The sequence below is a fragment of the Synchiropus splendidus genome, chromosome 15 (genome assembly GCF_027744825.2).
Source record: "Synchiropus splendidus isolate RoL2022-P1 chromosome 15, RoL_Sspl_1.0, whole genome shotgun sequence".
Taxonomy (NCBI): Eukaryota; Metazoa; Chordata; class Actinopteri; order Syngnathiformes; family Callionymidae; genus Synchiropus; species Synchiropus splendidus.
Genome location: NC_071348.1, coordinates 8,961,286 through 8,987,868, shown reverse-complemented (window position 1 = coordinate 8,987,868; position 26,583 = coordinate 8,961,286). Strand labels below are relative to the sequence as shown.

At 44.6% G+C, this 26,583-nt stretch overlaps 2 protein-coding genes across 2 annotated transcripts; both read left to right on the top strand.

Moving 5' to 3' along the window:
- The first annotated feature begins 4,121 nt into the window (after positions 1 to 4,121).
- On the top strand, positions 4,122 to 22,188 carry pinx1 (PIN2 (TERF1) interacting telomerase inhibitor 1). The gene is made up of 7 exons (XM_053843714.1): positions 4,122 to 4,195; positions 4,597 to 4,706; positions 4,933 to 5,025; positions 5,130 to 5,214; positions 5,552 to 5,641; positions 9,323 to 9,405; positions 21,228 to 22,188. Exons 1-7 carry the CDS (start codon positions 4,177 to 4,179, stop codon positions 21,786 to 21,788), a joined length of 1,041 nt encoding a protein of 346 aa, XP_053699689.1. The 5' UTR covers positions 4,122 to 4,176; the 3' UTR covers positions 21,789 to 22,188.
- A 1,277-nt stretch (positions 22,189 to 23,465) lies between these two features.
- sox7 (SRY-box transcription factor 7) lies at positions 23,466 to 26,015 on the top strand. The gene is made up of 2 exons (XM_053843713.1): positions 23,466 to 23,800; positions 24,413 to 26,015. The coding sequence occupies exons 1-2, from the start codon at positions 23,569 to 23,571 to the stop codon at positions 25,342 to 25,344; spliced, it is 1,164 nt and encodes a 387-aa protein (XP_053699688.1). The 5' UTR covers positions 23,466 to 23,568; the 3' UTR covers positions 25,345 to 26,015.
- The last annotated feature ends 568 nt before the right edge of the window (positions 26,016 to 26,583 follow it).

The window sequence follows — 26,583 nt, the reverse complement described above, 5'->3', positions numbered from 1 at the left end:
TGTATCACAAAGTGTTCCAAGAAGAGGCACCGGGGTAGAGGAAGGCGTCCGAAGCCTTCAACTTCCTTGTTTTTTCAACTTCGTTTTCTTTCTAGTAACGTTGCCTGTTATGTAACACACTGGCAGGCCCGCCTCCTCTCAGCCAATCACAGCCCTGCCTGGTGCGTCTGACTCATTTGGGCGCCGTGAAGTATAAGAGTCTCACGCTGGTTGGTAGAGGACAGAAAGTGTGATATAAAGTCGGAGTCAGGAAGGAGGCGGGGCGAGGAGGCGGGGGCGTCAAAACACTGTACAGCTGTTGCACATGGAGACCTGTTGCTATGTCTTTAAGGCCTGGACTCCTTGATGGCTGCAGCGCAGAGACAAACGTGTATGACTGCCCACACTGCACAGTGTTTCGTACACTCACCAACATTCCATCACTGGAAACTGTGTTATTGCCAAATCTTATTCTATTGTTATCTGTTGTTATTTGGGGAAAAAAGAATTATGGGGAAAACAAATCTCATTCATGGTTAGTGGTAAAATACTATTCTTTAAAATATATTTATTATTATTTGTAAATTTACCAGCATATTGTGTGTTGTGTAAAAATAAAAATAAAAATGGGGCATATTTGGTCAGTCCATCATCATAAATTGAATAAAGCAGTTGAGAATTGAGAAGCAGTCAGATGACACGAGTCATCAACAGCATTATTACAGCAAATAAATATAAAGGTCATAGATCCCAAGTGATAAATATTTACCTGACAGTTAAGTCAGTTCAATAAAAACCCTGTACACGGAGTGCTGTGCAGTACTCACAGGGGCAGATTTACTCACTGTTTGTGCGCACTGGAACACGTGTCAGCCTGTTTGCTAAAGGTAACAAGTGATTTATCAAGAGGACACAATGTTTATGTCAGTACTCTCTCAGCTTTGAATAGCAAGGTCACATCACTTGTTGTTTTGTGGGAGGTGAAATGCGAATTAGTGATTTTTCACCCATTTTTTTGACTGGAAAAGGTCTTCTGGTTCCAGATATTGGCCCTAGTGATTGATATATATATATATACATCTGAGAAAGTAAAATTAGGAGGAAAAGTGAAATGAAAACAGAGTTGCTTGTTACATGACTCACTCAGTTCCTGCTCCTTTGGTTGCCAAAGAAAAGTTTTTTTAAGGTTCATTGTGGTGTAATCTAACCATACTGGGATGAGACATGTTGCACTTCCTATTTCTAATGAAGATTTGTCAGATTATTTCCCATCAGTGGTTGGGAGAAGGAATCCTCTTAGCTACACCTTCATTTTCTCCTTCATCGCATCCATGAACCTCAATGGTCTCCTTGCTTCCTTTTCTAGCGTTCTTCTGTCTCTCCCTCCATCCAGCCTCCTTAGCTTTGTCTCCAAACCTCTCCGCACGACCTGGCCTGATCTTTGATTCTCACTCCAGCTCCTGCCAGATTTTCTATCTCCTCTTCTATCCTCTCACTGCAGTCTGGATGGCAGCAGTCGACCCAGTGATGCCAGTCGAATGTCTGCCAGCGTTACACAACCTTGCCCTCGTCCTGCACTCCGAGCTTCAATTGGAGACGGCAGAATTTAGGTCAGAGCCGAGCCTCACAAAACATCTTTACTCAAGTGGAATCAATTGTCTGGATCGTGCTGTGAGTGGCGAACCATTGGCAAGTTCTACTCCAGTTTCCTCAATGAGTGGAGAGAGAAAATACTAATGAAGGGGTTATTACTCTGTTATCACAATATTTAATGGAGAACAAACTTGCTGTAGTCACTCTTCATCTGTCTGACACACTCTCCTGTTGTAAACACTATTAATCCTACCAATGAACAAGAGAAACATTTATTTATACAATATTAACATTGTTGGAATTGCTTGTGCTACTGATAAAGAAGTTATTCGCAGATAGAGGAATGCTGAATGAGTGAGGAGTGTGGTTGAGTGTGCGTAAGAAAGAGCAAAGTTACAGATGGAATACAATGGTGGGAGTGAGGCAGGCACTGGAGGCCTGAGCAGACATGGAACTTGTTGGCGGGTCCAAGGTCAGATGGAGGAGACTGGAAAGAAACCATCTTCTCCACACCTGGGCCCGAAGGAGGGGAGTGTGTCTTGTGATTGTTGCCATGGTTACGAGGGAGCCAGCAACCGGCAATGGTGTCAACGGCTGAGGACAACTCAGACAATAACAGAGCCCGCATGGAGAACTTTTCTGTATAAAGGGGTCGAGACCTCAGATACTTACTACTAATGGAGTATAACTAGAAGTGAAAGAAACACAAGTATTTGTAGCAGCATACATGACTTGTAGCACTGGGAGAAGCTGTCGTCGTGATACTGGCAGGAAAAGTAGCAGTAGAAGTAGAAGTACTACTTGTATGAGTAGCATTTGTACACATATTTTTAATTATTATTATTATTTACAGTGTTATTAATTGTTGTTTCTAGTTATAATAGAACTGCTATGTCACTTTATATCAATGTAATGTTGTTCTATGTGTTATTATTATTATTATTATTTGTCATAGTAGCAGTAGTAAATAATAATTACACTTGAGCCTTGTTTTAAGTTTATACTTTGAGTGCTTTTCTTTTTTTTTTTTTTCAAACTTGTGTTTGTTTTGTAGCGTTACACAACCAATATCAGTGCTTTCTCACGGTCCAGGTGCTCACCGTGTTTTCCAGCCTGTAAATCAAGGACACATCCAGTCTGCCCGTCCCAAAATCAACACTTGAAGAAGGAGTGGAGCCAAATAACATCCGGCTATCTGCTGATGAGCCAATGAGCAAGATGGAGGTCTTCAGACATAACACTGACAATGACATGCCCTAAGAGTAGGCGACTGTACTGTGCAATGTCGACATCCAGACATGGCTGCAAGCAAATCCTCAGGTGGATATCAATCCAGCCAGGTGTCTTCATCCTTGCTTTACCGGCCTCTCCTGTTTCAGCATGTAGCATGACTTGTAATGCGAATGCAAGTAATTATGACTTTGCATTTTTCCTGCTTTGTTTTGGGCTGTTTCTCTTCAGCACTTTACTCGAGTCTCACTGATATTGCAGTGATCAGCCTGAGTGTGTCAGACACATTTATGCAATATCTGTTTTTCCTCAATCATGAAATCATGTAGATCCGGATAAGAAATAACATTCCCACATTATGTAACGTCTGTTTGAGTTGGGCGCTGGGCGGATTTGTACCTGCTGGAGTCTGACATTACCAGTCAGCTGATGTCACCTGATCTCGATCCGTAGACTGCCATCTCAATCTTCCCCTTTATAAATATCAACTGCATGTTGACTGTATTGCAGTTGAAACAAGGTCGACGTCGTCAATTCAGAATTATAAAAAAGGTTTGTGTGAGCTGAAACATTAAAGCTGGCTCAGGCTAATACAAGGTGATTTATCAAAACAATTTTTGATAAAATCTTTCTTTCAAGCTGCCAACAGTATTGAGCGGCGATTCTGGACATTTTGCATATTTTAATTTATCTCTTAGCGTCACTACATCGGAGATGTAGTCATCTCATTTTTCTTTTTTCATAAGTCATAGTATGACTACTACTGTTGAACAGAGAGACAAAAAATGCTGCTGAATTGCTTAGTACTTGTGTACAGTAACCATCATATAATTACAGCCAGTTGGGGGAAAAAATCAACTAGAATAAATACGCATCAAAAAGATGGTGGTTGAAGGAGATAATGGACATAACATTAAATAGAAATGTCAAATAAAGTTTAACAGTTGTCATGAGATTGAAGACTTTAACAGCTGGGTATGATCATTTCAATAATGCATATTACACGCTTGTGTTGTAATCTGAGCCCCGTACACCAACTTCGCAAGATTTTGGTGATTTCTCCCCGGAACAACGTGTTCAACTCTGTTCCGAGCAACTTCGTTGATCTCTAGTAAATTACGTAACAAATACATACGTCGCTTTCTGGCTTCTAAAGCACTCTGGCGCGCTCTAGTGGCAGATTGTCATCTTTTTAACCAGCGTTGTTAGCTGAATTTTTAAAAGAACATTACGAGATTAAAGAGAAAAAACGCACACAACAACATGCGATAAAATCGTGCGGCACATGTGTTTTTTACAACAGGCAACTCGCCAGGTCTACAATTTCATTCAGGCATTTGGTGGACACCCATCAAGCTGTCCGAGGACCCCAGGATGTCCATGCTTGCCGAACGTAAGCACTTTAAACTCAAGATATTTTAAATACTGTCAGTGTTTACTTGACTGTCAATGTTTGGTTATTCCACCGCAGGTCTCAGTAAAGCTGCTCGCGGACAGTACATTTTACCCTGAAAGTCCGAAGAGAACTTCAAACGGTGTTAGCATTAGCTACCGGTGTAAACACGTGTTTTCCTTGACATAACATAATTCTTATTACGTTTGTTGTGATTATCTCGGTGTGTGTCACATCATTAAGAATACCTTTTTAATATAGTTAAATGTACACAAAGACAGCGTCGGCTGCTATTTGTTATTTAACCCGAAATAGACGCATGAGCTCTTGTATTCCGAGGTAAACAAATCGTCAACTAAACAACTGGTATTCTATTTATTTCTGATGTATGCTGCTCTCAGCCCGGAGAAAACAGAAGTGGTCTGTGGATCCAAGGAACAGCACCTGGAGCAATGATGACTCCAAATTCGGCCAGAAGATGCTGGAGCGAATGGGCTGGTCCAAGGGCAAGGTATGAGTCCAATTGCATGACCACAGGTCTTGGATACTTTATATTCTTTAATGCAATATTTCTTTTTATTGCAAATGAACCGAGTAATGTTTCTGGTTTATCAGTATTCAAAGTTGATTGACAAAATAATATCTGGCATAAGTTGCTGTGGCTGATGTATGTTTTGTAAAGTGCTTTCTGATACAGACAATATTGTATTTCTAAAACATTTCTTTTCCATGTGAAGGGTCTGGGGAAGTCTGAACAAGGCTGCACGGATCATTTGAAAGTCAAGCTTAAAAACAACAACCATGGTCTCGGTGCCACTGCCAGTTATGAGGTAAGGAAAAACAGTAGTTTATTAGCCATAAGATCATTTCCTTTAACCTGTTTAGCATCTGCGATGTTAGCGGAGCATATTGCCCATTTGTATTGTGTTGACAGGACAACTGGATCTCCCACCAAGATGATTTTAATGAGCTTCTAGCCCAGCTGAACAGCTGCCATGGTCAGAACAACAGCAGCACTGGTGAGTTGAATCACTGTCCTGGAATAATGTATTATCCAAGGTTTATATTTGTCTTTGGCATTGGTTGATTAAAAAGTTTATAGTTTGGTTGTAGAAAAGTCTCCCTTAATAAAGCCAGCAGATAACAATTTGGATCATCTTCAGGAATGAAAGTTTAATTTGGATTCCTTTTGTGAAGTAAAATAACATGGAAAGCTATTTAAGGAATGCCCTGACTGTCAGTGTTCATGGTGAAAGCAATGAGTCTACCTTCTGTTAGGTTGATGTCCGAAGTGAAACAGAAGAGGGAGCCAGAGTTCATTGCATGCCATATGTAATTGTTTCCCTCTATGAGAAGAAGCCCAATCAGAAGAGCAGAGGAGCTTCAGCTTGGAGGAGAAGTCCAAGACGTCCAAGAAGAGGGTCCACTACATGAAGTTCACCAAAGGTACTTTCTAAATATCCCCCAGACTCACTTTAACAATGAACCCATTCCCACCTGACTGCTCTTGGCGCTGACCTGCTTCGGTCAGCTTCATTGATGTCAGTCGTCCAGGTCATGTGACGGAAGATTATTAATTCCCACTACTTAAGAAAGTAAATATGTGCTGGTCAAGGCCAGGGCACGGGTGGTGAGGGGGAGGAGTTCAAACTTGATTACAAGTCGACATGAAAGACAGCAGGTGGATATTACAGTTGTGGTTTTCCCTAACACATGTGCCAAACCAGCTGTGGCTCATTATGTGAATCTCAAACATATTAACTAAAGAACTGAGGTTGCTCTCGGTCTATGTCTCTGGATCTGACGTGATGATCTTCCATAGGCCTCACTTCACAGTGATTTGCAAACATATTAGGGGAAAAAAAATATGAATCTACTGGATATTACCAATTAGTATTATGCTGCATCACCGTTGTTTATGGGGTCAGTGAGCTGGGAAAACAAGCCATTAAAAAAAAAAAAACACTCGCCTTCACCTGGAAGGGCCTAATAGACTTGTTGTCATTCAAGAGCTACTTCCTTTTCCTGTTTGGGGCATTTGGTTTGTCCATTTTCTAACCCCCCCTCTCTCAACCCCCCCCAAAAAAGAGCATATCCCATGAACCTGGTGACCTATGAGACGACCCGATCAGATAAGGCCCGTCTGCGGAGCCTCCTATCTCGGCACCATGTGCGGTTGTCATCTGTCATTCGATGGTGATGTGTTGAGCAGAAGTGCAATGTGCTGAACTGAGACAAGCCTTCCTCTTTAATTTTTAGTTTTGAGTTCTGTTTTCCATTTGTTTTTGTCGCGCTTTAATTGAGCGTCTCAAGTTTCTGATCTCTTATGCCAACAAAAGTAACCCCGCAACCAGTGTCCTGCGCGGCCTCCTTGCATGCCTGGACTGCTAACTCCCCTCCCTCTCCAACCGCTTCCAAGTTTAGGCTTGGTAATAGATTTAGTGTTGCTAAGCTGGTTACATGAGAGGTTGAAACGGTCCGCTGCTGCTCGCGCAGCTCTGTTCCTTCAAAGGTCAAGCAGAAGTTTTCTCTCAAAACAAAATCTGCTCTTTGACATTTTGATTGCGGTGCGGTGTTGTAATCACGCCAAATCGAATATGTGTAGTTTGTTCCCTTCTTTTGATATTATTCTTGTGCCATAGATATTCGGACAACATTTTTTTGATAGTAGTCACAATAGAATGTATTTTAGCAAACACTAGGATTTTGATATTTTTGGGAATCAGAACGTGCGTGCGCCTGCTCTCAAACACTTGCAGGGGTCAAAGGTTAACAATCAGGTTGTTGAGTTGAAGTAGTCACATGCATCTTCAGTAAAAATGGGAAAAGTGAAAAATAGTTTTCTATTTCAATCTTCGTTTGGATCAAAAACCTGCACCCGCTGTGGCCCTTTGAAGACCAGTTTGAGACCCCTGGTTTAGTTGATTGACAGACTGATGAATTCCAAGCAACCGGTTGTAGCCTTCTGCTCTTTAGCGTGGAGCACTGGACAAACCACTTCACGGTGTGAAAGTGTCCGTCTCTCCTTCGACAAAGTAAAGTCATTGAAACTGTCATTAACTATTTGTTTCGAAATATTTTCATTTTAAATTGAGGGCTCGGCGGTGAGTGCACCAACACTCCTCACTTCTAACCTCTCAAGGAGCCTGAGCAGCCGCTCCGTCCTCCCCTTCTTCTTCTTCCTCCTCCTCCTCCTCCTCTGCTCGCTGCTGCTTTTTATCGATATCCTGTTCTGGCTGGCTCCCTCACTGCCAGAACACACGATTGATGGCCTTTGTTTGTGGGGAAAGGTACCAAAATCTCTGCAGCTTAGGTCCAAGCCCGCAGCGTAAACCAGTAACCCACTTTTAATTGCTGCCTCCATCTATCAACTGTCAGAGCTACAAGGGCGGTAGATACAGAATTGAACTGCAACCCTTCATTCCTCGCTCAGTGTGCTTGGCTTCCTTCCCTTCCTTGGGCCTTTATCCAAAGAGGTTTTATATTTTGCAAACCAGACTGGTGGAACAAAAAGAGAACAAGAGCGACTGATCTCTCGATCGCCATCGAATTGTCATGTTTGTTTTCCATATGACCTTGCGTATCTTCGTCTTTCTATTGTGGTCACATGAAGGTGCAGTTACCATATGAAGGTGGTTGTAGTGCAGAGGGGTCAAACTCACTCTCACATCAGCCAAAGTGCTAATACAGTCATTTAGAGGGTAATTTTAGCACGTAGCATTTCTGTAAAAATCTTAAATTTAAGGTCTTGGCTTGAGAGAAAACCACCTTTCAAACGGTAAAGTTTAAATCCCAGTCCTCGTAGGTCACCATATCAACTGCGTTAGAAGCGATCTAGTTTATTTGTATGCATTGAAATAGTACTGGAGTTATTTTACAGCCAACTCTTTTTTTAAAGCTCGGTCAGGCTTCAGAGTATGACTTGCCGGATGTGAATTTGATAGAAAATGTGTCGTAAACTTGCTTTACCTGATTAACTGTCTCACAAAAATGCTCTGGCTTCTTTGTCTTCAGTATTTTAATTGAATTTACTATGATGATCTAATGAAAGTCTGGCTAACCAAAACAAAAAAATGGGCCCAAAACGTGTCTAGTTGCTTGTCACTAACTCAGAACGTCGACCACGTACCACTAAAATAACACCGTATGGTTGCTCTTCTTCTCAAAGAGGAAAATCTTTCCGCAAGAAACTGCATGTTTACAGTGCGGAACTGTTTGTTAATCTGAAGTTGCTTTCCTACATATTGATGGACAAGTGAATAAAAATTACACAATTTTTGCTGTTGTACTGAAGGTTTTCAGTTGTGTCTCGTGTGGGCGTCAGCTGTTCTCCTTCCTCTTTGGTCTTGGAGGATCATTTATGAATGAGGTGATGATGAAATCAAACTAAACGTTCGGGTTATATATGATCCCTTTCAACGTTCATGCTGGTTTGGTTCCTAATTTGGGCAGTTGTGGTGGTTTGGACGATGGAATGGAAATACTGAATAATAATTTCCAGCTCAGGTTGGCATGTTCATGTTTGCTCTGGTGGCTCTCTGCCACAGGAACCCTCAAGTCAACAGCATAGTAGTTTTATCTGCACTTTCACCTGAAAGCCCAACAATTTTGACAGCTCCTTCCTCTTTCAAACATCACTGAGGCCACTCTTGCTATATTTTGACTTTTGACCCCAAGTTCAGAAAACAAACACCATCTTGTCTTGTTTGTTTGACTTTTGAAGGTTCCTTCTCGGTGTTGCTTCTCAGACGTGCATGTGCAATCACTTTGAAAGGTGAGCGTGTGTGAGGTGGAGGTTCTGGAGCAATAAATAACCAAATGTTATCAGAGCCCCGCTGAAGGAAGAGGATGCAGCTGTACGCACAGAACCCGGGCTCAAGACAGGCGACATTGCTCCAGGAGCCTTTGAGGGGCCGTGTTGAAAACAGCCGTCTGGGCTTGTGGTGTAGAAGACCTGCTCTCCTGTTTGTTTTTCTTTGCTGTTTTATCCCTGCAGCGAGAAGCAAACTCCCTTTTTCACTCCACGAGACAGTCACATAGTGTTGCAGTTTGCATGAAACATTTTTTCTTCCAAATGAATCTAATAAAAATCATACAGTGACAGTGATGAAACAATTTTCCTTGTAGGTAAAGATCTGTCGTCCCGAAGTGAAACGGACCTCAACTGCATTTTTGGCAAAAGAGCTAAATCCTCCAGAGACTCTGAGCAGGTGAGACGCACCACAGCCGCACACTCATATTTGTCTGAAGTTTACCATTCAATTTCTAGCAATATTCACAGCTTTATTTAAAAACAAGATGTCAGCATGATGTATAACTTTGGGTTCCTACAGAAATCTTTTATCACAGCACTATGCTAGCTTGTTGCTAACATTTCATTTTTCAAAATCATTACATTTGAACAACCATTTCAATGAAACCTCAACGCATTTTTATACCAACAATGCCCCCTACTGAGCTCTGAAAATGAGGCCACTGTTTCATGAAGCCTCATTAGCCCATCACTATAATTCCTGTAATCTAATGCATCAATGTTAGTCAGAGAACAAAAGGACTTCAATCCAAGAATTTCAAGACTTGGCAGTGGCAACGTTCAATAGATGAAAGAGACTAACCACGATACACCACTATGTGTATGTACTATGTATCATTGAACTTGGTAATAACAAGAGATTATGTTCTCTCTTCCACTACTTGTGAATAATGTTGGTTGGAGAGTATTTTTTTATTTTTTTTAGATGATATTTGGAAACCTCGAAATATATAATACTAAATATTATTTATTAAAGAATGTCTCTAATATACAAATGAATTTGCACTGTTTTGAATAAGTTCAAGTAACATCCGACTTACGACCTGCGCGACTTACGTCCACCCGTGCTTATGACCACGGCCAGCAGATGCTTTTTTTTTTTTTTTTCCCCGGTGTCTGGCACCGCAGCATGTAGCAGCCTGGCATGGTGTACGACAGGACATTATTCATTTTCTAATTATTTCTAGGTAATTATTGTATGTGGTGTTTTTCATATATAGCTCACATGGCCTTGTAGAGCCAATGGTCGAGACCTTTTAAATCCTTGTAGGAGTCATGTTTAAATGATGATTGTTATGATCTTAAAGGTGCTGTGTCGTGGTTAGTGAGAAGGTGATCTGATGATCAAGATGCATTTTCCTGAGGTTATGTGCTGCAGTTTGAGCTAAGAAGGCATGATGCTGCAGAACAGAGAGCGCCTTGTCAGTGTAACAATCATTGAAAGTTTCTGATATGTTTCTACATCATTTCAACTGAGGTTGTACGTGTAGTCTTTCGGTGAAATGCAAAAGTTGTGTCCCAAGAGTGTAGCACGCAGTCATGAAAGGGCAGGCGTGTGATATCAAGAGGAGGACATGGCACACCCCTGGCCAGGTGGCTGGAGCTGATCCGCCTCGCTCTTGGTAATTAGGGATGACCACTGGCACTGCTGCCTCCCAGACCTGCTGTGCTCAGGTTTTTTTTGCAAGTTCAGGGCTTCACTCATGTGCAGCCCGTGGCCTTAGATTAGCCCTGTCCAAAGCATGGCGCTTTTAACACTGCCAGTAGGCTGCTGGTGGCAGGGCGAACACCTAAATCCAGTTAAGGGATTTTCTCTTTTACCCTCCTTCACACCTTCTTCTTCATGTCTGTCCTGGAGGCCTCGCGTCATGCAGTTCCACATGCCATCAGCGGACATTAGTGGGAAAGCAGAGTGGGTCTGAGGTGGGCGAAATCTTAAAGTGAAACTGAAACGATGACGCTTGCAAAAAAGTTTTGCCCCCAAACATCGCTGTGTTGCCGGGTTGATGAAGTATCAACCCCTGGATTAAATGACTCTAACTTGACCTCTGGCACCAGAACGGAACACCTGTTTCGCTTTTTGATTGAGCTAACCGACCTCGCTCTACATTTGTTAGTTGATCTCATGCGGAGCTTCTGTTTGAAACGTATCCTTGGATGGAGAGAAAAGAAAAAGGCCTCCCCAATAACCGGCCCTGAAGATTGCATGTTAAATTGGCAACTTAAAATCCATAAATTGTCCAAGAGAGGAAGAAAATAATCCTCTGGGTCGTCCCACAGGTGCTGGGACTTAGCATGACAATAGCTGCGGCTCCCCAGCTGATTCTCATTGGAAATGCAAGCAATATGCAGCGTCTCTTTTCCTCCTAATCGTTTGGTTATGGGTTGTTATTTTTCAGCCAGAAGGGACACCATTGACCATATCGAAAACACTGAACACAATGACAATGGCCTCCCGCGAGCCCCAGTGTTGCAGCCTGGGAACATCTAAGGCTGCTGGGAAGTGATCGAGGCGGAGGCTTGTAGCAGCAGTCGAGGGCTAAACTTGTAGGGAGCGCTGAAGTTCTTCAAATCTGGCTCGCCCCTTCCCAGCCATTCAGTGGACACAGATCTTCCAGAACCTGGAACCCTCTGTTGTCTCCTCCAGCAGTCACTCACTGCTGGGGTTTTCCTTCCTCTGCAGTGATGTGCTTCCTGCCTGCTTCTTATCGCGTCGCACAACGCTTGCTGAAACACCGACGGGCCTGCACACACACATTAGTCTGCCCCTCATGATTCTCTTCTTCAAAGACAGCTGTGGCTGTGAACAGAGGACATACATGGAACGGTGACTAATGCCTGCACAGGACAGGTTTTCATCTTCTGTGTAATCCTGTTTCTTGGCTTTGTTCCGAATGTGTACATTCTTGTCGCCGCATCGTCGACAGGAAACTGAGTCCAGGCAGAGAACATTTGACTGTTGTATCTGTTAGCTAACGGTCATGTTGGCTCACAGTTGCAGTCGACCCTTCTGGGTCATTAACTGGTGTTGATCTATGAAATCCTGTTTAGTTTGTGTAATTGTCCCTTGGTCAAGGTGCCCCACTAGATAGGTTCAGTGAAAGTCTGATCTGAATTGGTGTCAGTTGTAGTGCTGTGATTATGCTGAAATTTATGGGAATAAAAAGAACTTTGATCGCAGTTTTCTCAAAACCCTGCCGTGACATTGCAGTGGAAACTTTATTTGTTTTTGTATGGTCATGAAGCGGTAATGAACTTGTGAGGCATGGTTTCCTCTTGATAGGTTTATATTCTTTTGTCAAACAGTCTCCACCGTAGTATCTTTAAGGGCGCTTTCACACTGCGGGTTCTGTCTCGAGACAAAGCTCTTTCGGCTCAGAAGTCAGAGATGTGATCACAAGTGAGTCGGGTTTTGTCCATGGACTTGATCCCGGCTGGAGACCTGCAATCTCAGCGTGTGGTGAGTTTCTCGCCTCAGGCGGTGCTAGATGCCGGAAACCACGTGTACAGCGTGACTCCACACAAACATGATAAATGCCGGGCAGTAAAGGGTCTGATTGACATTGAAAATTGCCCTCGAGAACAGGAGTGCAGCAGTCCGGGACTGGCGATATGTGCAGGTGTTTTGATAACTCGCGTTTTCGCCTTTATTTGGCAGATAAACACCATTTTATTGACAGATTTGCTTAAACGAATAATGCCGCGCTCTACAGTAACTGTTTTCACTGCTGTGATGTGGCTGCAGCGCAGCTGCCTGCATGAGGACAGCTAAGAGGAAAGATGCAGATTTTTCCCAAGTTACTGAGGATCACCAGACTATTCATTGATCAGTTCTGACGTCTGGATCTGTACTTAAATGATTAAAATCTTGTTGATGGTCAGTAATCTCTCTCACTGTGTTCAAGGTGTTGTGAGAGCAGCGTGGATCAAACAAGACGCTCCGTATTAAGCAGCTTGTTTCCACTATTTCCTTGTAAAATAAACATGACAATACTCTTTCATGTTAAGTTTTGGCTATGAGACGCCACTTACAGCGTGGCAGAGCTCCGTCATCAGTTAATATCTGAGGTGATGACGACTCGTGGTGCTGAGAAGTGACAGAGAAATAAGGCGGTCAAATAGGTTGTTGCGGCTAATGACGACTTCCTCAAGACGCGTTTCGTCGTGGGTCACAAACCAGTTACTTTGCGCAGAGCCCCGCCAACTGAGCAGCAAAAAAGGAACATCGCCTGAGGTGCAAGGCTGCACAGCAGGGAGCAAATCGGACTCAGGCCACCCGAGACAGAACCTGCAGCGTGAAAAGCCCCCAAGTTAACGCTCCTCTTCAGCCTCAGCCTAGTGTCCCAGAGTCACAGCTCCCCCTGAACCCCTTGGAGTTGCAGTCAAACACCTGTCCATCTGCAGTGCTCTGTGATCCATCACCCATCCCACGCTTGCAAGCCCTCTCCATCTCCCACCTCCTCTTGTGACGCTCCACACAATTACTCACGGCATGACAAACGACAGGCCTCCTCTTCCGACGTATCAAAAAGCCCCGGCCACTTTTAAATGAAGGCACTTTGGCAGCCTTGCGCTCCCTTTGCTTATCGGCGGGCGAGCAGTGCCCCTGGCCGTTCTACGTCCCCCTTTCCTTCCTCCACTCTCTCCCTGCCCTTCTCAGGGGGTTTAGTTAGGGGAGCAGCACGGAGGGCCGGCCCATGCTTGATTTATCTACCTTGCCCTTCTGCCCGGCCGCGCCGGCCGGACGAAAAAGCCGACGAGGCTCCAACGGGCCTGTGCTGGAGAGCCCGGCATTAGCTGAAATAAACCACTCTGCCGCCCAGTGAAAAATGTCCTCTGATTGGCTAATTAATCAGTCAAAGGGGAGCGACGCAGCTTGTGACTTGAGGGACCCAGGCGGGCGACCGCAGAGGGCCCGCTGATAAATAGACTCCCCGCCGATTCATACATCAACAAAAGATAGTCATTTTTTAAAGCCGCCAGCTCAGTTGAGAGGTGGAAACAAGCTACAGTTTTATTTCTCCCGCTGGCTTCCTGTCGGCCTGACGTCCTCGGAGTTTCCTTGCAATGATCTTGTTTTGTTATGCTTTCTTCGATAACCTGTCAATGACTATTCAGATCATCTGGCTTTCTGCAACTGGGGCAAATAAAGTTCCATATATCAGCCATTAACACGCAGTTATTACTGTTGTCTCTCAGGTGTTTGGAATGACAAACTGTTTTTTACTGCGGTGATTTAATACTTATATCTTAATGACAGCAGTGCCGGTTCAGTCATGCAATCCGAGACATGATAAAATGACTTGTCTTGAGTCTGGTTCTGATCTCTGACTGGTCCCGTCAGACGGTCGGTGTGGTGCCTGGTGTTTTCAGGTCAGCATGACCCCGGCGGCCTCTCCCACTCCCACTCCCGCTCTGCCACAAAAGGCCAACAACCCGGCCTCGTCGGGTGGCACCTGTTGCGCGTTTTCTCTGCCCACGCGTCGTCCACATGAAGGATAGCCAGTCAGCAGGGGCTCCCCCGGTACCCTCATCAGCAGGGATATGGGGCAGGGTTGTTCAGGGCCTTGGTTTTTTGGCAGAGAAGCCGCCAATGGGCGGAGCTCTGGCATTACGCTGACAGTGCACTAAGTAGATTTCTGTTCAGCTGGGATCTTTTGGGTATATGCCACATATGTCCAGTCAATTTAATGATTCACAAGCTGGCATTTACTACCTTGTTTTTATAATGTATATCTTGTTTTTAAATCAGAAGTATTGGCAGAAACAAAGACCCTGGTGATATACTCTCAACATCCAAAATATTTGAACAAATGTAACACAGGAAAATATTTAAACTTTGATATAATGCCTGCAGAACAGTGTTATCTATAGCAATTTTAAACTAGCAGCCATGTTTTCCCTCCAGTCCCCACTTAAATCCTTATACTGATATATCACTGTAAATATCCTCACCGCGAGTCGACAGGATGCTTCCCAAAGTGACATCTTTTACTTTCTTTTACGCTTGTTTACTTTTGAATTCCTCCTGACCGGCCCTGGTCCCTCTCCATCCTGCCTCCTCACACCTCCCTGGCAGTCGTGTGGACGGCTCCCTCCAGGACGTGCCAGCTCCCTGACACGTCCAGATTACCGGGGAACAAAAAAGAAAAGCCGCGTCCGTCTCTTAGCTACTGGTCTCAGCTGAAAGACACCAGTCCGGGTAATTACTGCCTGCTGAAGCAAACCGCCCAAAGACTCCCGGCCTTTCTCGGCTGTTTACCGCCTCAGACTAGTGTTTAATCACTGGCTTTTTAATCTTAATAAATCACCTCCAGAGAAAGTAATCGCAGGATCAGCCCCCTCACGGTACCTGGAGGGGCCGCGGCCCGCTGGTATGTGCGATGTTAAACAGTCGAGCCTGCATGCATAATTCCCACTGCATTAGCTGCACATGATAAACGTTCCCCAGCTGAACTCAAAGTACTATTTTTCAAAACCTGTTTTCTGTATAATTCACTCACAAACAACCAACACTTTGTGTGGCACTAAACACCGCTGAACTTTCTCCACTGGAGCCGGGGGGAATGAAAACCGACTCGAGAGTCGATATAGGTGTGAAATCGACGGGAAGCTTATTTACCATTGAGAAATATTCGGCTGCTCTACTGTCCACCCACGTCAGGCCCATGAAGGATGGCGGGCCGGACCCGCGCGCTCATCAGGGACGGACAGCTGGCTAATCAGGGCCTGATCCATAGACCTCGGGTATCGCCAAATTTATTATTGTGGCAGGACAATGAGGGCGCCATTACAGACCCCAGCAATATTCCATAGGAATAATTAGAAGGGGAGAGAAGCAGGTAATGCAGACGGGCACTTTTTGAGGAATAAATGAGCAACGGCGGCTTCATTAGCTGCTTATTAACATGGGAAATGGACGAAGCCCGAAATGCCATTTATTTTTCTAAATATCCAATTCTTTGCGTGCACTTAAACGACCTCAGCGTGGGGAGTATAATCCATGTTGAATCTTAGTGGGAAAGGTTTCAGGAAGTGACAAATGGACAAAGGAGAAAATGGCTACTTACATTTCATGCAAGACATTTTACAGCAGTTTTGTTGTACCCTGTAGACATCGAAGCGTTTATTCACATCTGCTTTGATAAAGCAAAATTTATTGGACAAAAGAATTAAAATTTGATGTGTTGCTTTGTTGGTGGTTTATCTTTTAGTTTGAAAGAAGTAAATAAAGTTCTTCTCAGCAAAATGAACACAGCAAATGTATGTATTTGGAATAAAAGGAAAAAGAAATTAAACATTTTAAAGACAAACACACAACGCACACATTCAACCTTTAAAAAGTGAAATGTGCTCAGATCATTTGACGTGTCACTATGCCCTCACTAGGAAAGTCAGAGGTCATAGTCAATTTCTAGTAATTTGTGAGAAATATTTCATCGCCAGAGTAAAGAAAAAAAGTGAGTCATGGACTGTTTTTGAATCTAACCAATGGTGCCGCAATTTAGCATGCTAAATGCTGTTTCCTGTCTCCTTTTGGCTTTGCTAATGGATGAATATGACTGACCAAAAGCCACGATTGGTGTATCATATTACTAGTTTCCCTCTCAGCATCTCAAGTTTTCTCGCAGTTCTGCGCTCATACTTACCTACTTACTTAACTCTCAGTTACCTGTAACTTTAACAACAAACTTTTCTTTGCCGTTGTATTGGAGGATTTTGGTTGGTCTCCCTAACTCCTGAAGTCTCCACCAATAGTTGGCCTGGAGGACCTTCCTCCTGAATGTTCTGGGCTCACTGTCCTGGCACCTTGACTCGCGTCTCCTGGCTGCTACCGGCTCCATTAGCGGCTGCTGATAGAACTGGAGTGTCTTGAAGGAGGCGGCCTGTTGAATGCCTTCCTTTTTATTTTCCTCTCTGGGCCCCTCTGCGGACCCTCCCTGTGTTCCCTGCCCAGCCCCGTCCCCCGCCAAGGGGAGCGCTGGGTTGCAGGAAGAGCCCGATAGCCAGCCAGACTGCTCCTCTGCCGAAGGAGTCTTATCTCAGACCTGCACACTGCTCGCCGAGCGCATCCTTTTCCTGGGGTTCTGGGTCTTTGGAGGAGGAGGGGGAGACGGTGTGCTCTTTAAACTTTAGTCCTAATGACTATTGCCCCTTACTCTCACTAGTCATTTAGAATCAACTGTGTAAAAATGGAATCAAATCAAGTGTGTTATTATTTTCAGCATTGTACAGGTCTTTTCTGAGTAAGGTTTGTGTTCGGACCATACCTGCATGGGTCGGGCACTCGGGTTTGCTCCCGCAGTTCAAAAACAAGCAGCGATTAAAAGATGAGTTTATATTGTCAGTAAGTAAGTGTGACAATTGTCTGTTTTGTCTTAATTTCAGTGGTTATCCACATCATTTTAACAGCTCTTCTCTGTGCACCTTCAGCTCTCGTCTGAGGCTTGTGTTCGGCGAGCTGAACGTCGGTCTCCTGGTGTGAGTGTGTGTGTGTTGGCGGTGTGCTCTGCGCAGCACTTGTGTTGGATCAAACTCTAATGGAGATCCCCAGGCTGAACCCCATCCCAAGTAGCAGCCAGTTTCACTGATGAAGGAGACGTTTCTGCTCATCCACCCCAGGCTCGCTCTCCTGAGAGTAATTTCACAGGCAGTTCTAAAGTGGCCCCCAGCCATCTTCCCAAATCCCAGTTACATGTTGTTTGGCACTGTCAGCTCTAAGCTCCGGCGAGCAGTGAGGAAGCCATTGTGCAGTAACGGTGCATATAGATTTTCTCTGGGAAGTTGGAAAGTTTGATTTAATGGTTCCTCACCTTGAGGGCGGCATCATCCGTGTTTGTGGCCGACTGGGCTCAATGAGGCCTCAGAAGTTTGTTGTCATGTCATCTGGTGGCTATCAAGCAGTATATGAGCTGGATTTGTCGAAGAGTCAACAGCCATGCAGTAGTCCATTAATGGGTTGTTTTAAGCTCAAATATTTATCATATATTTAAAGGTCCCGCTTTGATCCGTATGAAAGGGTCATTTGACTTACCGTCTCCCCCGCCGGCGATCAAGTCGGTCATCTGTCCAAAAACAACTACAGCAGAATGAAGCGTGAACCACTCCATTACAGCAACAAACATCCGCACCATTCGGGTTTCCAATAACTTCGACTTCTATTGCAAAGTGGTTGCTTTTTTGGGGGAGAACGAACCTACAATATATCAGTTGTATAGTTGTATAGCTGCTACAGGGTGATGTCACGCTTGATGCTCAGAGACTGTCGGAGTCAATGTTTTTTGGCACTTTAAAAGTCTACAAATGCAAGTACGACAGTGTTGAAAAGTAGAGAGTTGGTTCAAGTCTAGTAGCCATAACCTGAGTCAGCATTTGCGACGAGGCCCAAAACCCAGCCCAAATTCTAGTTATTCAACGGGGACCTTTAACATGTCCGTCGTCCATTTTCTTCATGTTCATTTTTTCCATATGAATCAATATATCGAGCTGGAAAAAACAATGGGCCTTCCCCTCATGGTGGAAAATCGACTTCATGAGCTTTTTTGTGGGACAAGACTAATAGCCTGTCGGGTGCTTGGTCTCACACGGCCCACAAGACGCTTTGCATCACTCAGAATAAGTGAAAATATGTATGAATGAATGAATACACACAAGATGGTTTCCTCTTGACTCCAGTTGGGTCCCCGGCGTCTTGTTCACATTGTTTGAGCGGCACATCACTTTAGACCTCATCGACTCGAATGGTCTAATCTGAATATAGAAGCTTAAAGGCCAAACATGGAGGTCGTCCCGTCGTGGCTTAAACTTCCCGCAGGCTGTGAAAAATGCCATCCGCTCTGCCATCCCTGCACTCGCATTGTTTGGAGCCACTCTCTGGAGGAAGGTCTGCATTCTTCCACACCAATCATTATGCATTGAGTAGGCTATTAGGTAAATGAAGACAAATGGGACGTGGCGGCGAGGTGTCAAATCCAGTGTTCGGGGTGAAGTTGGAATTTCAGGCATGGGCCTCAACTTTAAAGGACACTTCCCGTGATGCTGAGTGATCATGGGGAGGGTTTGTAATTGGCCCACTTGTTAACAGAGTCTATGAGAAGCCAGAAGTATCACCTGCTCAGGGTCCGTGATGCAACTCAGCAGTGGGGTAAGCCCATAATTTCTAGACTGTAGAGTGTTCTAGAACACGACACTCTTTCTATCCACTCTATTGTTGAGCTGCAGTGTGTTGATGCGCTGATCTGTCCGTCAGTCAAAGCAGCGCTGCTGTGGTGCGCGGCGCTCCTCTTCCCACACACTCGCAGAGAAGAAGACGCTCACATGCACAACTTCATGGTTCTGTGGTGAAAGTGTGTGGTCAAGTTAGAGGCGCATCAGCTTTAAAAACAGCAGGGAGGGAGGGATCCTTGTCGGACCCGCCACGCCAAAGACTGTCTGTCGGAGCTAATGTCATGTCTCACTTCAAAACTTTGGTACTCATGGACTGTCAAAGTTTGCTTTGTGGTTTAAAAGTTGGGGAAAAACTAAATGCACAACTAAATAAATGCACTCCAAAATGTTAAGAGAGAAAGAACAGTTGTTTTTATGAAGCAAGTCCAGGCAAGGAATGCTAAGGATTTGTCTGGAAAGTCATGCAAAAGAGAAGTGATAGAATCCAAACAGTAATTTAAAGCAAGTAAATACATAAATAAATCATAATATGTTTCTCCATATTGCCCGCCCCTTTCTGGACACATTTGAAACTAATACATTTTCTGCAATTTGTTTCTGCAACTAGCCTGGCAAAATGACAAGCGAGTGTCAGTAGCTACAGTTTTTCACAAGTGAATGGGAATTTATACAGGACTTTAAGCACAAGTGCGCTTTGGCCCAGGTTCTTTTGGTGGTGAGCCTTGGGATTTTTTCAATGAACCAAGGGTGCCGTGGATTGAAAAAGGTTGGAAAACACTGCTCTAGAATATAAGCCACGCCCACTCAGTAGTGAAATCATTTTATGTATTCATAAGCCTCATTTGGATCACTTCTGAACTTCACATCAGACCCAGACGAAAGAAACAGTTTTATTTGCCATAAAGCGCTCATTGGGCTGTTTTTGCTGCGTGTCCAGAGCTCCGCCTCCACAGCGACACAGGGGAGCAGCAGCAGAGACTGGCTATGGTGGCGGAGCTCGGACACAATTTGATGTAAACGCCTGTGATTTCATTGCTCTAATGTGACTAGATTAGTTGGGCATCGTGAAGCTCATTTGCCTGAAAAATCCATATCCATCAGCCGCAGCCGGTCATCCAAAAGATACACTATACATTTCTAGAAATAGCATCATTCAGTTTACACTAAACATGTTTTTATGATTCCTGCTGCTGGCATCTCTGGCTCCGCCCCCTTCCCTTAGACCTGACATGAACATGAAGCTTCTAGTCCTGTTGCTAAATTGTCATTGCATGACCCCTTGTGAGCCGTGGGCAGCCATATTGGTTTCTTAAAACACGGATATTTGATCACGAATAATGGTCAGTGTTAGTTTCCGTGCCATGTGGCATTCGCACACACAAACACTGGCGGTTTATGGGGATTCTTCCAAAAAGGAAATATTAAAATCTGCACTTTTGACCTTTGAGATTCCAGCTGTCACATGTCGCACTGTGTTCAGTTGAGTCTGTTGCAGTCAAGCTAGCATGGTGACATTTGTAATGGCTTGTAGCCAAAGAAGCGTTACAATTCTTTTTCCGTGTGAAATGAATGTAGAACGTCTAGTTTTGCGATATATGTACGATCTGTCTCCCTCATATCCTAATGGATGTCATCTTGAAAAGCAAAGGCTCATTTTCTCTGTCACCGGACGAATTTCAACTCTAAATTTGAAAGGGAAACATTTACTTTAATATTGTGAACTGGGGCTGGTGCCTCTAATCTGTTTACCAAACTTGGCACTTGGTTAATTCGTGGTTGTTATCTAGTGGCTGCAGTTTCCCTCAGTAAGAGTCACAACTGAAACAACAAGCCATAACTGCAGTGTTTGAGAAGCATGATAAATGACAGAGGAGCTATTTCAAGTGGATCCTTTCACACTTATTGTCACCGCAGCATCCTTCTCCAGCTGCCGAAATCCTCTCCATCTTCCCCTCTAACACGGTGCTGACGGACGGCCACCATTGTCTGCTGCCCATTCCTGTGCACTTTCCCTGATGGTAATCCGCTTCTGTCTTTTCCCTGTGTGACCAGGAGGGCGGCAGCAGAGACTCCCCGTGTGAGGAAGAGACGCCGGCAGACACCGAGTCCATCACCAAGACCGTGACCAGCACGCTCACCATGCAGGAGTACTTTGCCCAGAGGATGGCCAGCCTGAAGAAAGCTCGAGCAGAGGGGGCTCCATCTGAAGCCTCGAGTCCCGTCCAGACCTCTGATCCTGAACCAGATGAGCCCAAGAAGAAGAAGAAGAAAAAGAAGAGGACAGAGGCTGTTGAGGTGGAAGGAACTGAGGACAGCCGTGGTCAGGTTATTGCCGAAGATGAGCAGCCTTCCAAGAAAAAGAAGAAACGAAGAAAAAACGAAGATGACACTGCGACTGAAATCTCTTGCACTACCTCTGGTGTGGAGGAGAATTGTGACGAGGCGCCTCCATCCAAGAAGAAGAAGAAAAAGAAGCAAAAAGAAAACATGAATGAGCAGATGAATGGACATGAACTGACTGGGAGCCTGACAGAAAAGTCCAAGAAGAAGAAGAAGAAGAAGAAGAAGAAGAAGAAGAAGAAAAGCAGAGAGGAGACGAGTGATGAGGTGTAGGAGAAGATCACCACAGTAGCAGCATCGCATCTGTTTCAGGGTTTCACTGCTGTTCAGGACTCATTTCATGAACGCATTCTTTGTCCTCCTGACTGACAGGAACACACACACACACAGATAGGTGCCTGGGTTTTGGGTTGTTGGATGAACTTTTTTTTTTTTTTTTTTTTTTTTTAATCAGCTGTGTTTTGGGAGTTGCCGAACGCCAATGTTGACGTTTTTTAATAGAGTTAAACATGAAATAAGGTTTGTTGGAAGCACCTGAATTGTGTCAGAGATGCCTTATGAATTCCAAGCTAGTACAAGATGGATGTCTGCTGCCTTTGTCATTGAACTTTTTTTTCAGTTATTGTAATATTCTTAAATCATGGTATGAAACATTAAAAAACATACCATGGTCGCATTTGAGAGATTTGTTTTGAAGTCTCTTCCGCAGTGTGAACGTCCCTCCAGAGCAGGTGAGAGCTGCGGCTGGTGAGTCAGAAGAGGAAACGTTCCTCTGTAGAATCTTGACCGACACAACGCTCCTCAAACATCGTGAGCTCACATGAAGCGGTGAACACACGCCCACTCTCTCACATTAACTACCTAGCATCCAAGTACTTCAGCTTCACAGTGTAAACAGATTTTCACTCCTGGTGAGTTTTGTTTCTATTGACCCGCTTCTATATTTCTAGTTTACATGAATCCCTGGAAAATGTTCCCTTGATATACTGTAAGCATGTCATTTATTTCTCGATAAAAATCCCAAATTTCCCATCGTAGTTATAGGACCATCAACAAACCCGATGAGCAGGAATTAAAGGGTAAATTTTTTCAAAGTTTGGTTGGTTCATCTATGTTTCTTTAGTGAGATTTCAAAACATCTGTAATAATAGTCACGAGCAGGGGGTAAGACACTGACCATCAAGTGCCCTGAAAATCTGATCATAGTTTGAGCTGAATGATGAATCAGCAGTAGGAAAAATGTTTTGGACAGCACCTGAATACCTCACCTCAGACCTCAGGTTGGCGCTGTGACGTGAGTTGAACTATCTTTCCTGCACACTTAAGTGATTCTCTTACCTTTCCTCCTTGTGTTTCCTCATCGCCGCAGCTACACACCTGCCGAAAAGTCTGGGGTCGTGAGCTACCTCGACCTGTGGAACACAAAGCTTGGTTAGCTTGGTTCTTGTCTTCAGGTATTTCTGTGGTCCACGCTGAAAGTAGTGCCAACTGTAACCAACTGGGAATCCATTCAACTGTTTGTACTTTGCTTCTGGGAACCTCAACCAACAGTTCAGTGTTTCACAATGAATGCTAATGTTTTGGCATCTAAAGCCAACATTATGTGTTGCCACAAATGTGAAGATAACGGTACAATCCTGAAAAATAAACTCTAAAAGGACCGTTGCTCTTTTTGAACACATCTATTCTGTGTAAATAAAAAGTAATAGACGTATACGTTTATATTCAGGAAAAAAATGTGAATATAGTGTGTATATATATATATATATATATATATATATATAAAATGAAGTCGGAGTGACTTGACTTGAGTCCAGATGTTGGTTCCACGCTGCTCCCTCTGTGTGGATGTGAGGAGGAGCCCACGGTCCTGCGGGGGTTCTGCTCCTCAAATATAAAGCGCTTCTGCATCCGCCAACAAACACTCCATCCTCAGCCACGCAGGGAGGAGCCGCAGCTGGAACCCGCCAGAACCCAAACCGCTCCGCACCTGACTCCAAAACCGGGACTTCACTTTCTCCTCACAAGTTGTCCAAAAGTTTTCGGAGCGCAGATGGCCGCTCTCATCAGCGCCTACTCGTCCTGGCCCGAGTCCTTCGAGTGTCCCTCCAGAGATGGGGACCTGGTGGAGGGTCCGGGGCCGCACCGCAGCTCCGTGGACAAGCCGCCGGAGCCGCGCATCAGGCGGCCCATGAACGCCTTCATGGTCTGGGCCAAAGACGAGAGGAAACGACTCGCCGTCCAGAACCCGGACCTTCACAACGCCGAACTCAGCAAGATGCTCGGTGAGAGAATTATTATCATTACGATTTTATTACAACTGTTTCCCCCGCGAGCGCTCGGGTGTTTACGGGAGGCCTTCGCTAAAGTTCGAAAAAAAGTTAAAATCTGATTCATCCGGGGTTTTCAAAGACAAATAAAATGTGAAATAAAATCCCACTATAATAAACTCGGGATTGTACAAGCCTCAATGTTTTTGGTTTGTTTGTTTAAATTAAAATAACTGCATTTTTAGGTTGCGACTTTGAAACCATGATATTTTGGGGCGGACTGAAACTCAAACATTTTGCTCCATTTTCAAACAAATACCGAAAGTTAAATGACGCGCATTTAGAATCCGTGAAAAAGATTGATGAAGTCAGTTTCTGACTCTTTGAGAATGTTTTAAATAACAGCCAATATTCTAAAATCGAATCAGTGGTTTTGATGGGGAAAAAAATGTTCCTAAATAATAAATATCGATAGGTAACAGTAACACAAGTTTGATGGATTTAGTAGTGTAGTATTATCAGATGAGTCAGTAGAATATTATTTTCGATTTGACCTAAATTAGACTGATGTTTATTCGTACTAAATGGAATGCATGTATGAAAGACGTGCGGTTGTTTTGCTGACAGGGAAGTCCTGGAAGGCCCTGACCCCCCCTCAGAAGAGACCATACGTGGAGGAGGCCGAGCGGCTGAGGGTGCAGCACATGCAGGACTACCCCAACTACAAGTATCGCCCTCGCCGGAAGAAGCAGCTGAAGCGCATCTGTAAGCGCGTGGACCCTGGCTTCCTCCTGGGCGGCCTGACCCCGGACCAGAACGGAATGTCGGACCGCGCTTTTAGTCACCCCCTGGACAAGGACGAGAGCGGCCCAGGCGAAGGCTTCTCCAACCCCAGCCCGGCTCTTCCCGGCGTCAGAAGCTTCCGAGACCCCCCGACTTCCAGCAGCAGCTTCGACACGTACCCGTACGGCCTGCCCACCCCGCCGGAGATGTCCCCCTTAGACGCCGTGGACCACGAGCACGTCCCCCCCTCTTATTACTCCGGAAGCTCCTGCTCGTCCTCCGCTTCCTGTCCCGATGAGCACCACCAGACTCACATGGGGAGCCCGCCCCCGTATCACTTGGACTACTCTCAGACCCAAATCCACTGCAGTGGTCCTCAGCTGGGGCACATCTCTCACATGTCCGGGGGGACAAATGGACTTCACCCCAGCAACTCACTGTCCTACTACAGCGCCCAGTCTTTCCCACAGATTCACCACGGTGTCCACCAGGGGCACCTGGGTCAGCTCTCGCCGCCGCCCGAGTCCCAGGCTCACCTTGAGACCCTGGACCAGCTGAGTCAGGCGGAGCTGCTGGCCGAGGTGGACCGCAACGAGTTCGACCAGTACTTAAACTCCACTAGTGGAGGATTCCACCAGGAGCAGAGCGGCGGCGTGACCGTCTCCGGACACATCCAGGTGTCGTCCACCTGTCCCAGCAGCAGCACAGAGACAAGTCTGATCTCAGTGCTAGCGGATGCCACGGCGGCGTACTACAACAACTATGGCATCTCGTAAGAGCACCGACTCTTTGAAACCATCATTCCGGGATGGGACTAGCACCAGAGGTGGACGCCTCAGGGACACATCTACCACCTCCGGTCGTCATGACGCCCGTAAACAACCAGAACAAAGACTCCATTGTCCCCTTGTAAATGTGGCCGCTGTACAGACGCTCAGTAGAAACGAAATCCCATAAAGTATAACGCTATAGCTCCGACGTTTGTATCCTTCCTCCGTTCGGATCGGGAGTCTTTTACCTCAGTAGAAGCCGCTCGATGAGGTTCTGTATTATGTTGAGAAATTTATATTGCTTATCAAATAATATTTAATCATGAGAAATAATAAGTGTATGCTGATTGTGACAATAATAATTTAAAATAAAGTTTTGGAAGAAATGTCAATGCTGAACACAAACAGGAGGAATTAGTGGTTTGTCGATTGGGGGTTTGGATCTTTTAAAACAGAGGGTTGGTTGCGGTTAGAAATAATAGATATGAAAATAAATAAGTATTTATTTAAAGCCGCTACGATTGAACCTAAATATATGACACTTTACCCGAAGAATATTCACTTGTTTTTATACGATACACCCACAAACTAGACTGGTTTTCACTTCATGTTTTACTGGCTTTTGCTGACTTTTTACTATTCTTCGGCAATATTTTTAGTGTTTCCAAGAAAGAGTTTCCAAGGCAACACAAATGTATAAATTACTGCATTATATTTCAGATTTTTTTTTTAAATCTTAATATTGGAATTGACTTATTGATTATAAAATGTCTTTCTGTTGAAGTGAATTTTTTTTTTTTGACGTATTGTTTTTAAGAAAATGAATCAGTTTTTTTCTTAAAGAAGAGGCTCTGCGAGGAAAGGCAGGCATGTTAATGCTATGCTCACGCTACAGAGGGACTTCGACTGTGTGCCTGTGAGGGGTGACGTGTCCAGGACGTCCCCCTTCCTCCGGTCCTCGGTCAGCAGTTCAACTGAAGTGAGTCAAAACTGAGCTGAAACTTATGAGAGCTTGGAGGCGAACGATACATCTGTGTGTGAACGTCTGCTCGGTACACAGCACAGTGACTAACATAACTTTCCTCATGCGGAGTTCATTCCCAGCCAGCTCAGGTTTTAGTTGGGAACTGGACGTGAACCTGGCTGCCATTTTTTAAAATCTCAATAATCTTCAGGATTATTTTTGAAATCAACTCCCGCGCGCCTCCATTATCTGACCCACCCTCTGTCGCTGCTTCTTGGTTT

What these genes read in the sequence shown, in the direction of transcription:
- pinx1 (XM_053843714.1), top strand. An exon ending in GTGCCACTGCCAGTTATGAG is followed by an intron (nt 5,026 to 5,129) that starts GTAAGGAAAAAC and finishes TTGTGTTGACAG; the next exon opens with GACAACTGGATCTCCCACCA. An exon ending in TCAGAACAACAGCAGCACTG is followed by an intron (nt 5,215 to 5,551) that starts GTGAGTTGAATC and finishes CTCTATGAGAAG; the next exon opens with AAGCCCAATCAGAAGAGCAG.
- sox7 (XM_053843713.1), top strand. Translation starts at nt 23,569, where the DNA reads ATGGCCGCTCTCATCAGCGCCTACTCGTCCTGGCCCGAGTCCTTCGAG. An exon ending in CGAACTCAGCAAGATGCTCG is followed by an intron (nt 23,801 to 24,412) that starts GTGAGAGAATTA and finishes TTTTGCTGACAG; the next exon opens with GGAAGTCCTGGAAGGCCCTG.